We start from the raw sequence: 16,461 nt of genomic DNA on the forward strand, positions 1-16,461 counted from the left end.
GAATGTTTTAGGTGCAAATTGAGATGTTCTATAAAATAATAAGGCTGGTTATCTTATGTAGACAGGTTTCTTGTGTGTTAAAGCTTTCTGTTTTAAAAGAAGATTTATAAAACATTTTGGAAAATGGCAATATCACTGCAATGATATTTTAGCCTCCAAAAGTGGTTCCTTTGAAGAAAAAATACTCCATTAGATGTATACATTCTGTTCTGTTTAAAACTCGGTCTTCCATTCTTATCATTGTACTTAATGTACAATTTATCTATAGACGGTACTATTAAAAACTGGCTTGGGACTATGTTTCTATTGAGAATGTATAGTTAAAATAACTGTGAACACAATGTTTAGCAGGATTCGTTAGCATTTGATGGGATTAGCATTCAGATTTCGCTATTTGAATTTTTTTAATTCATGAAGATTTTTCAAAGTTTTTATATAACTCCTGCTTTATCATAACTGACAGATTGCAATGTGGGGCCATGGTAAAATGTATAAAAGCTCGTATACTATGGTAGTTTTTTGCTTCAAGAGACTACACCCGTTCTCATCTCCCCCTTAACCCATTCCCCCCGACACCACTGATTTGTTTTCCAGCAATGGCAAGCCGACAGGTGGATATTGCGACTCAGGGCTGGTTCATTGGTCTGATGTGTGCCGTCGCTCTTCTCATCTTAATTTTGCTGATCGTTTGCTTCATCAGAAGAAACAAGGGTGGTAAATATCCAGGTAAGAGAGAAAGAGTAAAATTGCCTTGTAGTGCTGCATCATTATCCTAAACTAAAATGAAATGTTGAGAGTAAATATGTAGGTAGTAATAAGTATATTTTCCCAGAGCCATAAATTTGGATGTTCTGTCCAATTTTTGATCCTTTTTTTTTTTTAATGGGAGCCTAAACATGGTCAAGGATCAGAAGGTGCTTGGTGGAATAAATTAAGCTGTTCTCTGAAGATATTAGTGATTCTGCTTCCGTAGGCTACACAAAAGTCATAGGTGCTAAAGTCGCACCTACAACCAACAGGCTGAAGGGGAAGGTTCATGGAAGTCTTCTGGAGGAAGGAATGCATGAACTGAGTCTTGATATCATGACATGTAACATTACTTTTCCTTTCCCGTTAATGTTTTGTTCAATTTAGTGGTTCCGATGAATTTCTACTTACCTGGCCATTTCCCCGTCAGTGACAAGAAAACAAAACACCTGCAAAAGAATAAGATTTGCTAAAATGACTTGTAACCTTGACTATTGTAAATAAATAGATTAGTCCAATAGGGGAGAAATCACAGAAACTTAAAACTTATTCCTTCATCAGTAAGATGCATACGGGAAGTCAACTTTATAGGTTAACAAATGTTCATTCTATTAGGTTGTCTCAGAGAGACGAAAACAGCAAAGTATATGCGTGGCCACATAACACATCTGGCTGTATAACATCCCGCTGTGTGTAGAATCATTTTCCACCGCCACACATCTCAGAGAGTGCACTCTTTAAAATTTTCAATAGGGAAACGCAGAATCAATAGATAATATTGTCGCTTTGAAATGTTTTAGTTAAGGAAAAGGAAGATGCTCACGCTGATCCTGAAATCCAGCCTATGAAGGAAGACGATGGCACTTTTGGAGAATACAGGTGAGCACTGCTTCGCAGACTCCCTTCACCTTCCCTTCCCTGCACAGACTGTCTGCTCATACAGACCTCATCCGACGGGATTCGGCCAGGAACAGGTTCTGTGGCCTTTCATATTTTCCTCAAATATTAGTTTAGAAACACTTCCATGTCTAAATGTTTACGCATCCCTCACGATGAAAATATTCCCACTTTGCATCAAGAGATAAATTTCCATTTCGGTCATAGGTTTGGCAATGAAGTGTCTTCCACTCTGCCATATTTTCCCAGAGGCATTGCTGCTGTACTGCTCAAACCAGGAAAAGCTGGTGTGTTAGGATAAGAGTTAAAACAACAATAAAGACCCTACAAGACCTGCATTCCACAGGATACGACACCTGTCATTTTCTAAGTAGTGCATTTATAAAATTGGTGTCACTCTTTCTACTCCTGGATTTGATGCTTGTTTTCCAAAATAAATGTCTACATACCCTGGCCACTAATTATAAAAGGATGATAAGGTTGTTTTAGAAGCTGTAAATTATTAAGAATATCATAGCCCTCTAGCCTGTGTGTTAACTCACACAACTCTGATAATACATTCTTGGCTTGGCTTCATTTTTAACATAGCCTATGTGCTGAGTAATGAAAAAAGAGAGACAGGAAGAGAAACTCTTTAAAGATATTCTTGCCTAAGAGTTACTTGTCTTTTTAAAAAAGAGATAAAAGAGCTAATTGATTTTTTTAAGTTTAAAATAATGTTTAAAAACAGAAACTATGTATTTATTCATTTAAAAAATTGGGATTTGGGTGGCCCAAAAGAACACTTCTATTTATAAAATGCTTTTTTACACCTTGCTTTTTCCTTCTATGATGCTCTTGATTATAAAATATATATATTATATAAACATATTTATATATCATATAAAATATAATAAATTAATATAAATATAAAATAATAAATACAAAAATATATAAATTATATATTTTTTAAAATATGCACTGAGTCCAAACTGAGCCTTTTTTGGCAGAAGAAAAGGCTTTTAGGTAACAAAATATTTCACTATTATGATTGCCAGGTGACATTTATAGAAAATTGTGCTAATTTCCACCCATCTCTAGAGCTCATTTTTGGCATTTCCATGTCAATATCCCGAGGGGCTGAATAATGCCATGCATACAAAAATAGGATAACTGATTGAGAAAAACCATGTCTTTTGGACAAATTTGGTTTCGTACCAGTTTCCATGCAGACACAAGTTTAGCCTTTGTGTCTCGGCATCTAAGCCTTCATACACTCTGATCTTCTCTTCAACAGAAATGATTATGATTCGTAAAGCTTCTCAGAATGTCTGTATCTCACGATACAGAAAGATGTCTAATGAGGGTTGTCTTGGTGTCACCAGTTGACCCTGGGACTCGGTCTGTGGAAACCTCACGGGCCACCTCTGCCCACTCCAGATTACACGGTAGGGCAGCCGGCAGAGGGCCATAACCTAGGAAAGCCACGTCTGATCCTGGATGAGTTGCAATCCCGGCTGATTTCATTCACTCTACTACATGTTTTTCCTGTACCGCGGGTGAGGTGATGATTACTAGGGAACTTCTTTTTAGATAAAGTTGTTGTGGCTAGATTTCTACACAAGTTATGCACACCACTCCCTTATTTATTGTGATGAAGTGAAAGCTTTATGGTAGCCTGAAACAACTCCGCATTTGCATGAATTGGAAATAAACCCTTGCCCCTCATACATTCGTCACGTGGTGATGGATTCCTGTCATACATTATCACGCTTAAGTGAATCCGGCGATGTACTGCTCACCTCGTGGGTCTCAAATGTCAGCTCGTGGTTACACGGTCTGATGTCATGTGACTTTCTCAGGGCAACCATGCTGCTTACTCCAACAAGACATGATTGAAATCGAGGTTGAATGAGAACCAGCTTGGAATCAAGAAATTGTTAGTTTCACTGTCCACTCAGCCATTACCTTTGATTCCTTTAGGTATGGCACTTAACTTGTCTGGGTCTCAATGTCTTTCATCTGTAAAATGATACAGTTGTTCAAATATTAGATGATCACCGAAGGCTTCTAGTTCTATGATTTCTAACCTCCTCCACGAGATGTCTGCTCACAACTTTTAATATGATTTGGGGTTCCAGAGCGGTACATGGCAAGTATTTGGTGACTGGCCTATTATCACTGTGTTTACATTCATTTTATTTTACATTTACATTTATCATATTTCTTTGTCATGGTGGTGATGCACATGTGATATGTTTGTGAAGCGTTTTCACATGACTGTCTTTAGCTTATGCCTTGAGTTTCTCAGAAGAGAAAGACTTTTCTTTGGGCCTGTTGAGCACAAATCTGTTGGTTCGTGTGTGAAGACAAAAACATTTGTCACACATATAATTACGCTGATGTGGGAGATGCCAAAGGAAGGTTCTGACGGGTGTCTCAACTGAAAACACAATTTAGTCATTTTCTTTTTTACCAAGACTGAAAGTCCTTAAGGACAAGCCCACAAGTGAAATCACTTTCCCAAATACCCAACTGCCCTTTGCTACAGATATGGCTTTATCCTGTGACTTCCTGACACTACCTCAGAATTTTTTCCCTTTGGATTCTTTTCTACTTAAAAAAAAAAAAAAAAAAAAAAAAAAAGTCGTTTAGTTTTTTGGATGTTACAATTAATGAAAATAGTTCCAACTATTTATTCCAACAGATGCCTTTTTTTTTTTTAAATAATACATTTAAGTGTCATTCTCCTTCCTAAATCACCAGGGTCCCTTCTCTGTTTTGCACCTTCTGGAAGTTTTGAGCTTTGTATTATTTATTGATTCTTATTCTTTTTCATTCTGAAAACAAATTAATACGCTGATCACACACCGATGCAGACAAAATTAGGGCTATTACCCAATGTAAATGAATTCCATTTATGATTTGCTCATTCTCCAGCGTGAGGCTGAAACAGTTTCGATATGGTGGGCTCTCAGCCAGAGGGTTTTTCATAGTGCAAACAGGGATGGAACTTCAATGGCCAAATTTGATTTTTTTTTCCATAAGCTGTAACCTTGTGCCCTAACTCCAACTCCCAACCCCAAGCAGTTACCCTCTGGTGGAAGCCTGCAGCTTGCTTTGTTTGTTTCTTTAATTATACAGACAGTAGGATCTGCATCCTTACTAGCATATAGAAAAATCAAAGAAACAATGCAACCAACCGTGTAAGTATTTTTTTTTAATTGTCTAGATGCATTCGTTTAAAAACCAGAATGACCCTAGGTCATAAACCATATGGCCATGGTACTTGAACTCATAGCATAAATGGAGGCTGTCTGCACAGGGATCTTGCCATTCGAGTAAACATGATCCTGTTGCAGGCATGCTAACCCGTGCTCCTAAGACTTGAATGATACGAAGGTGTGTCATGTTTGATTTGCTATCTGCTTCCAATGTATTCTGCTCACAAATGTAAACTGGTATGTGAACAGTATAAATCGTGATGGACTTTTAGAGGGAGTGTTTGGGTCACGAAGGTCAATCTAACAGCAGTGTGATTTGGCGGTAGGAGGATTGTGACCACAAGAGAAACCGAATGATCACAAATGTACCTGTTGTTGCTGAATTTTAACTCAATAGACATTCCTTGGGTCCCTCCTGTGTGCATAACCCTGAATTATTACTGAAACAAAGGTCAACTCCTTCAAATTGATTCCTAGGGAAAGAGAGAGGAAGAAAATATATAATCTAGTGCTTTGTCTGACATCATGAAATTCATTAAGAAGGAATGAAAATTTCCCAATGTTAGAATTCTGGGAAATTTTCTAAAATGCCCACCTGTCTTTTATTGTTATTTTACAATGAATTCATTCATTCAACCAGTATTTATTGAGTGCCTACTGTATGCCGGGCTGTAGGGATAGTAAAAACAATAGAATGTTAACCTCCCTAGCTTATAGTCTAGCAAGGGACACGGGAAAGTAAAAGACCAATCTGAGCACTGTGGGAAAAGTTCTATGAAAGGGATATAACTCAGGTACCGGGGAGCAGGGGCGGGAAGCCAAGGCCAACTGGGTGGCACAGAAGGAGGGTAATGTGAGAAGCCTTCCCAGAGGAAGCGGTGTCAGAGATGAGTTTTCTTTTATTTATTTTTTTTTTAATTTTTTAACGTTTTTTATTTATTTTTGGGACAGAGAGAGACAGAGCATGAACGGGGGAGGGGCAGAGAGAGAGGGAGACACAGAATCGGAAACAGGCTCCAGGCTCTGAGCCATCAGCCCAGAGCCTGACGCGGGGCTCGAACTCACGGACCGCGAGATCATGACCTGGCTGAAGTCGGACGCTTAACCGACTGCGCCACCCAGGCGCCCCCAGAGATGAGTTTTGATGCTGTGATGTGACCCTTTCTTTCCACTGCTCAACCATCTTCATTCTTGGCCATGAGCATCAAAAATATATTCTGTAGCTACATGTGCTATCTTATGGCTATTTTATGACATATTTTGAAATTTGTTTAATCTTTGATGTCCTAGGCTAAGAGTTCACTAACATCTGATGCCTCCTGTCCTTAACATCTCTCATAAAATGTGGTTGAATATTTTTAAGCTCTGACTGCTGTGTAGCTAAATAAGTATATGGCTTTTAAATCATCCCCCGTAACCTCTAATTCCTCTCATTTGGGACAATTCCCTTGACATCATGTCAAAAACAGTTTGTTTACTATTTCATTATAAAATTCATCTTTGAGGGGCACCTGGCTGGCTCAGTCAGGAGAGCATGTGACTCTAGATCTCAGGGTTGTGAGTTCAAGCCCCATGTTGGGTGTGGAGGCTACTTAAAATTTAAAAACTTTTTTAAAATTCATCTTTGAGTTGAAAAGCAGCAAGTACTAATACAGTGCTTCAACACGGACTTATACCTGAGTTGTATCCCTTTCATAGAACTTTTCACAGTCATCACATCTGGAAACTTCTGAGTTGTGTGTGTTACACAAGGTGTTTCTTAGAAAGAAAAAAAAAATCTCTCTGAGGTGGGGGCCTGGAATGGAGAGAGGAGATGTGATGGCAGATAGATGAGTACTCATATTTTGGGGGCATAAATCACGTGCCAGTACTGTTCTGGTGCCTCGTACAATTTTTCCCCCATTTAGCCATATTCTAATTGAAGTATGACATTACATCCCACCACTTTTTTTTTTTCCAGTTTATTTGCGAAAGAGAGCACTTGAGCAGGTGAGAGGCAGAGGGAGAGAGAGGGAGAGAGAATCCCAAGCAGGTTCCACTCTGTCAACACAGAGCCCTGTGTGGGGCTTGAACTCATGAACTGTGAGATCATGACCTGAGCCAAAACCAAGAGTTGGACCCTCAACCGACTGAGCCGTCCACGTGCCCCCATCACACCACTTTTTAAAAACCAGTCTTAGGAAGATGTTGAGCTGCCTTTGAACCACTTTTCCTAGAAAGACTCTGTGGATAGAGCACTCCTCTCCTTTCCTTCTCTTCTTTCAAGCACAGCCCATGTTGCTATAGATTTTCTCTCATCCACTATGATCATTAAGTTGCAATGGATGCTTCGAGGGAGCTCCTTCTTGGCTCGCCATTATTCATAACTGATAGGGACTGTTTGTGTAACAATCCAAACGAATCAGCAGGAAGATATTACAATTAATAAAAAGAGTTTAGTGATGTTGCCTGACACAAAATTAGGGTGAAGTCGATTGTATTTCTGTATACCAGCGAACAGATGGAAAATAGGATCTGAAAAATGATCTCAGCTTTGATAGCATAAAAATATGATGTAGGTAGGAATAAAGCCAGCAAAAAGATCTCCCAACTATTTCAGGGCCCTGTGTTACAGTCCACTGACTGATTTGTCTGTCCCTGCACCAAAACTACACTATCTTAGTACTATAACTTTTAATAAGCCTTGATATCTGATAAGTCAAGTCCCCCAACTTTGTTATTCTTCTTCAAGAATTTTTTAGGTATTCCTGGCCTTTTCATTTATACACATGCAGCTGAGAGTCAGCTTGCCAAGCAAGATCCACAGAGAAACCTGCTGGGTTTTTATTGGCAGTAAATTGAATCTAAAGACCAATATAAAGAGGGTTAACGTATGTAACGATACTTTGAGTCTTCTTGTCCACCATTATGGTAAATCCCTCCATTTATTTAGCTCTTCTTTAATAACAATAAAACTTTCATTTTCTTCATAGGGAACTTAAAACATTTTTGTTGGATTTGTTCTCATATACTTCATATTTGTGTGATATAACTGGAATCGTTCTTTTAAATTTCATTTTCCAATTATTTGCAAGCATGGGAATAAAACGGACTTTTATGATGGTATTGTATTAAGCAACATTACCAAACTCTCTTTTTATTCTGATGGCCGCCTGCATATTCTTTTGGATGTTTTACATACATGTAACCATACCAGTTATGAGTAATGACACTTTTCTTTCTTCGTAATAGTATACCTTCCATTTCTTTTTCTCCGCACATCGCTTAGTACTTTCAATGCAGTTTTGGTTAAAAGTGACAATAGTACGCATCCCTACTATTTCTGATACCAAACAGAAATTGTCAACACTCACCATCAAAGATGGTGAAACTAAGTGTCTTGCAAATACCCAGGACATTCAAGATACTTGCTCTTCCTAGAGTATTGACATTTTTATTGTGAATGGGTGTTGAATTTTACCAAACACCTCTTCCTGAATCTACTGAAATGATCATAATATATTGTTCTTCTGCGAAAATAGAAAACTATATGAATTGAAGTTTTAATGCTGAAACAAACTTCCATTCCCTGGAATAAACCCAACTTGGTCATGATATGGTATCCTTCCGGTAGATTCCCGAATTCCCTTTGCTCTTGATGTCTTTGGGATTTTCACATCTCTGTTCCTGAATGAGATTAGCCTGTAATTTCACTTTCCCCAAGTGTTCTTGTAGGTTTTAGGTATCAGGTTACACCAGATTCGTAAAATCATTAAAGGAGTGGTTCCTCTGATCTAGCAAAGTTAACATGTCCAAAACTGAACCACTGATCTTCCATCCCAAACACGCTGTACTCCCCGGTAAGGGTAATTCGATCCTTTCTGTTACTCAAACTGAAAATCCTGGTGTCCTCTTTTTCTCTCTTATTCCATATCCAATCCATCAGAAATCCTTTTGGTGCTACTTGCAAAATATGTCCATTATCTAGCCACTTTCTGCCGCCTCGGTGTTCCGCTCTTGTCCAGGCTCACAGTCCAGGCTCCTGTGTTTTTGCCCTAGTCGCCTCGGCCCCCTTGAGCAGGGGTCGGCAAACGTTTTCTGTAAAGACCCCACTCATAAATATTTCAGACCTTACAGGCCACAGGGTCGAAGCTGCAACTCTACATGTCTGCTGTGGGGAGTGCAGAAGCAGCCACACACAATACAGAGGAAATGGCGTGACCCAATTTTGCTGTAGGTTACCAAGGCCTGCCCTCCAGGCTAGGCTGTTCCCAACACTGATGACTGTAATCCTTTCAAACCCTAAGTCAGCTCTTGTCACTCATGTGTTGAAAACCTCCCAATCGCTTTCCATCTCACTCAGAGCTAAAGACAGAACCCTTCCAGTGTCCCCTGGAGGGCCCGGATCTAGCCCTGCCACCTTCTACTTTAGCTCTTCTCTCTCTCTCTCTCTCTCTCTCTCTCTCCTTCGGTACAGCTACACAAGCTCCTCCCGGTTCCCAGAGTGCACCAGGCTTGCTGACGCCTCAGGGCATTTGCACTGCTTGCTACTCCTGCCAGAATGGCTCTCCCTCCACCTATCCACCTGCCTACCTCAACTCTTTTAAGCCTTTGGTCGGCTGTCACTTCTAATGAGGCCTTCCCTGGATACCCTATTTAGCATCAACCTCTACACCCTCCCCTGACACCTTTCATCCTCTTTCCTCAGTTCCGTGTTTTCCATAGCACTAATCACCTTCTGACACACTATGTAACCAATATTTCAATACGTTATTTTCCATGTTTTCCCCTAGTAGTAGTAAGCTTAATGAATTCAGGGCTTTAGTCTGTTTTGTTTGCTGCTATATCCCCAAGGACTAGAACATTACCAGTGTAGGCACTCAATAAATATTTATTAGATATATGAGTGGTTGAATGGGTGGAGAGGTGGCTGGATCAAAGAAATACCATAGTGTGATCCTTGGAACACTAGCTCTCTGAAGTAGAGCTTGGAATCCAGGTGACAAAGACCTGCTTATTATTGAACACTCCGATGGACTTAAGTGCCTCACCAAGTCATGAGCAATGTTTCACAGGAAGTCTTCAGACAAAGCCTAGAGGTTAATGACTACAGATGTGCACGTTATTACTCGCAGATCGGAGACGAGCTGCTCTCTCCCCTGAAGTGCCCCAAACACGGGCCACCCCGAGGTCCTGTGATACCTCCCCGGTTGTTGATTAGCAGTGCGGATAATACTGTTGGTTCAGTGTGTGACAAGAACTTGTGTCTTGTTGCAACTGCTAATTTTCAATAGCAGACACCAGTGCCCTGTTAAGCAAGTATAAGTTTCCAGTCTTGAGATCTGCTTCTTGGAGAGAGACTGAAAACCCCGGTAGGCATTATTGGCCAAACCGCCAGAATATTTGTGCCTCTTGAGATGTTTGTATCTTGCCTAGAAAAAAGTCACTGTCAGAGACGGAGTGGGCAGTAAAGCCGTGGCACAGATTTTTGGATGGCACAAAAATTGCTGGGTGAAATGCTACAGCTGAGGCAGCCTCTTTTTGACCTGAAGCCTCTTCATTTTTACTAATATTGCTTATGTCTCCTCTTTGGCCTTGCATTTTTGCTCCTGGAAAGGAAACAAAATGCTCTCATTGCCTTCTTTCTTTTTCTTTCTTTCTTTTTTTTTTTTTTTCAAACCCAGTGTTCCCTATTAAAGAGTAAGTCACGGTGTGTACCTAATTACACGACCGGATGGGCAGGTGTTCGAAAACCTATTCTCCAACTTCCAGATGTTGTGCTTAGGGATTTAACAGAGATGTAAGAAAAAAAAAATCGGGTTCTATAATGTGTTTTAAATTATGAGCCTTAGATCCCCATCCAACACAGATAGGCTACATAACACACCGGGAGAAGAGTAGACTGAGATAAAATGAGCACAGCAAATGTTTGCTTTGACATTTTTTGAATCACTCATACTCCTTAGGAATATACTGACCTGCCAGTAATAGTACAAATGTAATGCTTTGAAGTGAAATTGTGTCAGTCTCCAAATTAATCAACCTTTACCTATTAACTAAAATTCTTACAGAAAAAAAAAAAATACTGTTTACTATCAGTATAAGGATTTTGCTTTTCTTCTTAGGCTATTTTCACTTGTTTCTTCTGCATCCTTTTAATGGAATGTATAGGTCTCTTGAAAGGTAAGGTTAAAGTTTACAAGTCTGGCCTGCACTCGATAACAAAATGATTCAAAAAGCAGGATTTTGCTTCCTCGTGCTCAGAAAAAAAAAATGAAAAAACCCTCATATTTCACACTTAACCAAAATCATGCTCCATTCATCTCCAAGGAATTCAGAGATCTCACACAGTTTAACCTACTAACTACTCTACTTGCCATAAGCTTTCGCCTTCTTTGAATTCAAAATAGGGATGATTTTCAACTTTTCTCCATTCTCCCTTTGTTAATGCTTGTGACTGTTTCTGAACTGCTTCCAAATCAGGAGCGAGAATGTATCATTGACATTGACATGCGCAGCGAGAAGCCATCCGCCTCCTGAAGGCTTCGTGATTAAACCATTGCTGCACCTGATTTTCATCCCAACCACATCCCAGTCATTGGAGTCAAGCTGACGATTAGACTTGACTTGAGAAGCTCAGGACTCCGCGCGCTTTGTCATAACCTGCATGCATGACCCGTAAGAACAAAGCACTTCGCCTCAATGCCAATCCTGATGAAGATGTTTTCTCTGTCTTCCAGTGACGCAGAAGACCACAAGCCTTTGAAAAAGGGCAGTCGAACACCTTCAGACAGGACGGTGAAGAAAGAAGATAGCGACGATAGCCTAGTTGACTACGGAGAGGGGGTGAACGGCCAGTTCAATGAGGACGGCTCCTTTATTGGACAATACAGTGGTAAGAAGGAGAAAGAACCCGCCGAAGGAAACGAAAGCTCAGAGGCACCTTCTCCTGTCAATGCCATGAATTCCTTTGTTTAACCCGCAAGCCCTTTGCCAATATCCCATTTCTCTAGAATGTTCATCCTAAGCACTTGTTTGTCTGCCTTCTCATACTATGAACTCAGGGGCAGACAGTGCGTGTTCTGCCGTGTGTTAATATTATGAGAACAGCTAAAACAAGAACGCAACTCCGTCAGATGATTTGTTAAGTGAACTGCAGTGCAAAGTGCATCCTTTGTCACTCAAAATAGGCATCCTTGGTTTCCGCAGAACTGATCAAAATAACACAGCCTCGTCAACGGATCGTGTTACTTCCTCTTCAGGACACAGTTCAATATGATGCATGAAATAATGCTACACACTTAAAGGAACACCTGTGTATGTTATTAAAACATAGTTGGAGACTCGGTCTATACTATCGTCGGCCGAACCCAGAAATATGAATTCCGTTTTCATTGTCAAGAGTGTAACTGTAGTATTCTCTAGAACTTCAATGTCTTTGTGGACATTGTTGTGAAATTGGTGACTCTGTGTCTAGCTGTCTAGTCTTTTTGGGAGACTGTTAGCAACAGGATGTACAGTATATACTTGCTAAATGAGTTAATTGTGACAGTCGCATTTGCTGATGCTTTGCTGAGACTCTGTTACCGGCCTTCGCTCCTGTTACTTCCTAGCCTTCTTAACCCTCCGGGTGTTACAGCAGTACAGTGTTCTACTTTTTACATTCATCTCCATGTTCAGTTGTTTTTAGGCATAAGCAATGTGTATTGCAATGCATTTTGGCACTTAGGCCAGGCTGAAAGAAACAAAAACGAATCACTCCACTTAAGTTTCAAAAATGACTCCAGAAAGCACAGGGCAAGAGACACGTACAGTGCCTTCAGACAACAAGCATTCCATAACATGCTGCCTTCTTTCTCCGCCGGGACAGTCGCCTCGGAGTCCCAGCTTACTGTCAGTGTCCAAAAGTAACTTTTCCAAAGCAGAGACCATGAAAACCACAATGCCAAAAGAAAGGAGAGGTGAAAATGAGATGAATAAGACAGTTTATTTTAAGGAGCATTTCCCCGTCTGTATAGACAGAAAAAGCTTTAGCACCACCTGGAGCACATGACGATTCGGCGGTCTTTTATGGTTTCTGTTAAAGTCAGTTCGGTCAGAAGGCTGTCAGTTGGGTAGAGAATTTTTGTAAAACATAAGCTATCCCCACACCAGAAGCATAGGACAGTATGCCAACAGGAATGTTATTCTCCGGGCCTTTACGTAGGGGGCAACTTTTGAAACTCTCTGCAGCATTAAACAACGTGTATGCAAATTGCTAGGACACATTTCCGAATCTCAGAAATCTGACACGTGCTAACGAGGCCAACAGTCAAAGGGATTCCACCCGCAGTTTCAGACATCAACATACCCATTGTACCGTATCCATAAACGAGATCTCTCAAATGGTTTACCTCCAAATATGAAGTCCTCTAACAACCTATGGTTGAAGGAATGCTCCGTTTCATTTGCCAATAAATTGGTTTCTCATAACTTGCATCAAGTTTAATTTTAAGTGAAGCTTTTTATATGTAGATATTTTGTTGAATTTGTAAATATACCTAAAGTGTAGATGCTATATGCATAGAGGTGTTACAGACAAATAAACCTGCAGCCCATGTTGATGTTGTACTGTATAAGAAGTTAGCTAATTAATACAGTGCATGGGATTGGAAAGCATTTACTTAAATACCTTGTGGGTTTTTATTTTCCCTTTTTGCTGTGAAACTGAAATAGTGATCTATGCTACATATTGACAGCAAGTTTCTAGAAATCTTCAGGGCTTTGCCTGTGGGGCTCAGTAGGCCTATTTCCGGCACGTTTGCTGTTTATAGGTAAAGCACAATTTGAAGTAATCCCAGGTAAAGATGGTCCTACATAATCCCACGCCTCCATGTTCGCTTCTCACAGACCAGCCGTTCTAATGGAAATACAGAAAGACGAACCAGGCTTGCCTTGGCATCAGAGAGCACAAAGATAAAAGTTACTTTACATTTGCCGATGTCTGGGAGGGGGAGGGAGGCATTACAAGTACAGTTTTTACTCTCCCATCATGGTAGGCGCGAAATTTATCTGTGCATGAAGGGGTCACTTCTGTAATAGGGCAACGGATTTTGTATTAAAGATTAAATGTGGTTTTAAAAGTCCCTCTCTCTTTTGTAATCAGTCATGTTCTTCGTGGAGTGTGAATGTGCAGGTAGCGGTCTGTGTAACAGTACAGGCGGATGTGACTGGATTTCCATCAAAAAAAAAACCAAAAATCACTATTAAACAGTCTTGATCTCTTTGTGATCTTTAACTTTTTCAACCATGTATTTCCTAATGTTTTAAAAGAGCGCAGATTTTTATTTTTACTTTTGAAAGGCCGTTATAGGCACAGAAAATGAAACACAAAACCAAACACGGTATAAAACGGAGCTAATAAAATAGGGGCGTGCCGAACAGAATTCGAATGGAAAGCGGGTGGAGAGTCTGAGAACTCGGGTGCTGCTTCCTCTCCTTTGGCCCAACTTCCACGGGCCAGGTTCCCCGGTGCCCGCCGTCAGCCTGTCTTCCGCGTGCCTGGACCTCCACCATCCTCATGGGCCACTTGCGTTCTCTCACCTCTCCCTCTTGGTGAGGTGGTCTGTGCATTTACAAGTCGTACGGGTATGTCATCTACTCCCTTCTCTCCAGCCCCCGCTGTTCTCCTTGTCTCCAACCTGCCCAGCTCGGCAAATAGCCAAGGCCCGGTTTGTTCCTCTATTCCACCGCCTGTCCTTATGCACCTGTCCCTGGTCCTGCCTTTCCAGACACGAGCCTGCTGGCACAGAGCCGCCCCTCCCTATAGTCACTCTTGGATAACAACACATTATACAAGTGGGCTGTAAAATGCTATATAGATCTTAGCATTTCTAAGAGCGTTCCCTCTGAACACCAGATCGGGACCTCCCGTCCACACTGTGGGCCAGATTTCCAGTCCACACCTGTAGGCCATATCACCAGTCACAGCTGTGTAGCAAGGAGGGGCCGGCCCGTGAAAGCCTGACCACAAAAGTGGTCCATTGATGCCTTCCTGTTCCGACACTTTATAATGGCCCTGATTTACTTTTACTTTTTATTTTTTTGTGTTTATTTTGAGAGAGGAAGAGAGAGAACGTAAGGGGGCAGAGAGAGAGAGAGAGAGAGAGAGAACCCCAAGCAGGCTCCACACCATCAGCACACAGGCCAGTGTGGGGCTTGAACCCAAGAACCTCGAGACAATGACCTGAGCCAAGATCAAGAGTCAAGAGTCAGACGCTTAACCAACTGGGCCACCCAGGTGCCCCCTGACTTACTTTTAATGCCTGTTTCGGGAAATGCCTTGTGGAGGCAAGGGAGAGAAATGCAAACTAAGAAGTCGCATCCAAACTAAGCAGATTTCTCCCTGTCACGAGATCGTTCTACAAATGACCACCAGAGGGCCCCCTTGCTTTATTCAGTGCAAAAGAAACTGCTGGAAAATGAAGCCTCTGGAGATACAGCACAAGCCATGATGCCTGCTGCAGCCGGAAAACATGAGATTTGCAATGTTCTCCGAGGAGCTCACAACTTCCAGGAAGTTAGTCTGTGTCTCTGTGAGTCTTGTTAATCTTCCTCTTATCGTTTGCAGCCGTGGCTGGGTGGCCGATCAGCTGGGGGGAGGAAGAGGAGGAGCGTGCCCCTGGCTCCCATGAGGCACCCCATCACTGCCACATGCTGGTGGGGGTGAGGACGGGGGCGTGTTCTAAAAATGGTTTCCCCTGTTCCCCGAGAGTGTGCCATTTTGTCTGCCATGAACGGATGGATATGTTCTGATTGGATTGCACAAAAGATATAGTTTAAGGACAGTTTTTATTTCTCACTTAAAAAAAAAAAAAAAAGGCAGAAGAGGGAGAGAATACTACCAGAGTATTTATAGTAAATAAACAGTTCTCAGGTTGAGATAGAAAGAGACCAGGATTGACACATTCCAACTCTGCCATCAACTGTGACCATGCATAAGTAAACAAACCCCTCCTCACCATCTCCCACCTCTCGAGGCCTCTGTTTCTCCAACTTTAAAATGACAGAAAGCAGATGATTTCCAGTATCCTTTTCTGTTTGAATCCTGTGGCTCCCAATTAGCCTCTCCTCCCCACCCCCCCCCCAAAAAAAATTTTAGCATCTACTACTGCCAGATATTTTGCTAAGTAGGGAAGGTACAAGACGAGCAAAACCGGAATTTGGTTCCTGCCCTCACAGCGCCTGGAGTCTGGTGTGAGAAGACAGACACTGATCAAATAACCACCCAAATGAATGTGTAATTCCAAATCAAGAGGAGCGCCCTGAAGAGAAAGCACAAGTTCCATGAGAGCAAGCGATGGAGGGGCTGACTGGTGGGGAGCAGTTGGGAAGTCTCCCCTAAGGCATGGGAGCTGGGCACTGGAAGGATCAAGGAGGAGAAGTCAGGACACATTGCTGTAAAACAAAGACCAGCGTTGCCTGGAATGCATGCAGGACCCAGGCCAAGCTGGGTCCCGAGGACCACGGGACAGGTTTTTGTATTTATTCAAGGAGCGGTGGAAAGCGTGGAGTAATTGAAGGGGTTGAAGTAAAGGGTTGTATGATTAGATTGTAGTGGGGGAGGAGGCCTAATTCATGAGATGTAGTGTGAGGA

At 41.5% G+C, this 16,461-nt stretch overlaps 1 protein-coding gene across 31 annotated transcripts in view; it reads left to right on the top strand.

Moving 5' to 3' along the window:
- Window positions 1–13,951, top strand: part of NRCAM (neuronal cell adhesion molecule) — a 287,175-nt gene extending 273,224 nt beyond the window's left edge. For 15 of the 31 annotated variants that reach the window (XM_043588587.1, XM_043588584.1, XM_043588574.1 and 12 more), the window contains 3 exons: window positions 595–726; window positions 1,548–1,626; window positions 11,567–13,951. In XM_043588587.1, the coding sequence (XP_043444522.1) occupies window positions 595–726; window positions 1,548–1,626; window positions 11,567–11,804 (449 nt within the window). In that variant the 3' untranslated portion in view covers window positions 11,805–13,951. Of the gene's footprint in view, window positions 1–594; window positions 727–1,547; window positions 1,627–4,767; window positions 4,830–10,997; window positions 11,010–11,309 lie in introns of all 31 variants that reach the window. The other 16 variants (XM_043588571.1, XM_043588573.1, XM_043588569.1 and 13 more) reach the window with 4 other exon arrangements.
- The last annotated feature ends 2,510 nt before the right edge of the window (window positions 13,952–16,461 follow it).

This window comes from Prionailurus bengalensis, chromosome A2, assembly GCF_016509475.1.
Source record: "Prionailurus bengalensis isolate Pbe53 chromosome A2, Fcat_Pben_1.1_paternal_pri, whole genome shotgun sequence".
NCBI lineage: Eukaryota > Metazoa > Chordata > Mammalia > Carnivora > Felidae > Prionailurus > Prionailurus bengalensis.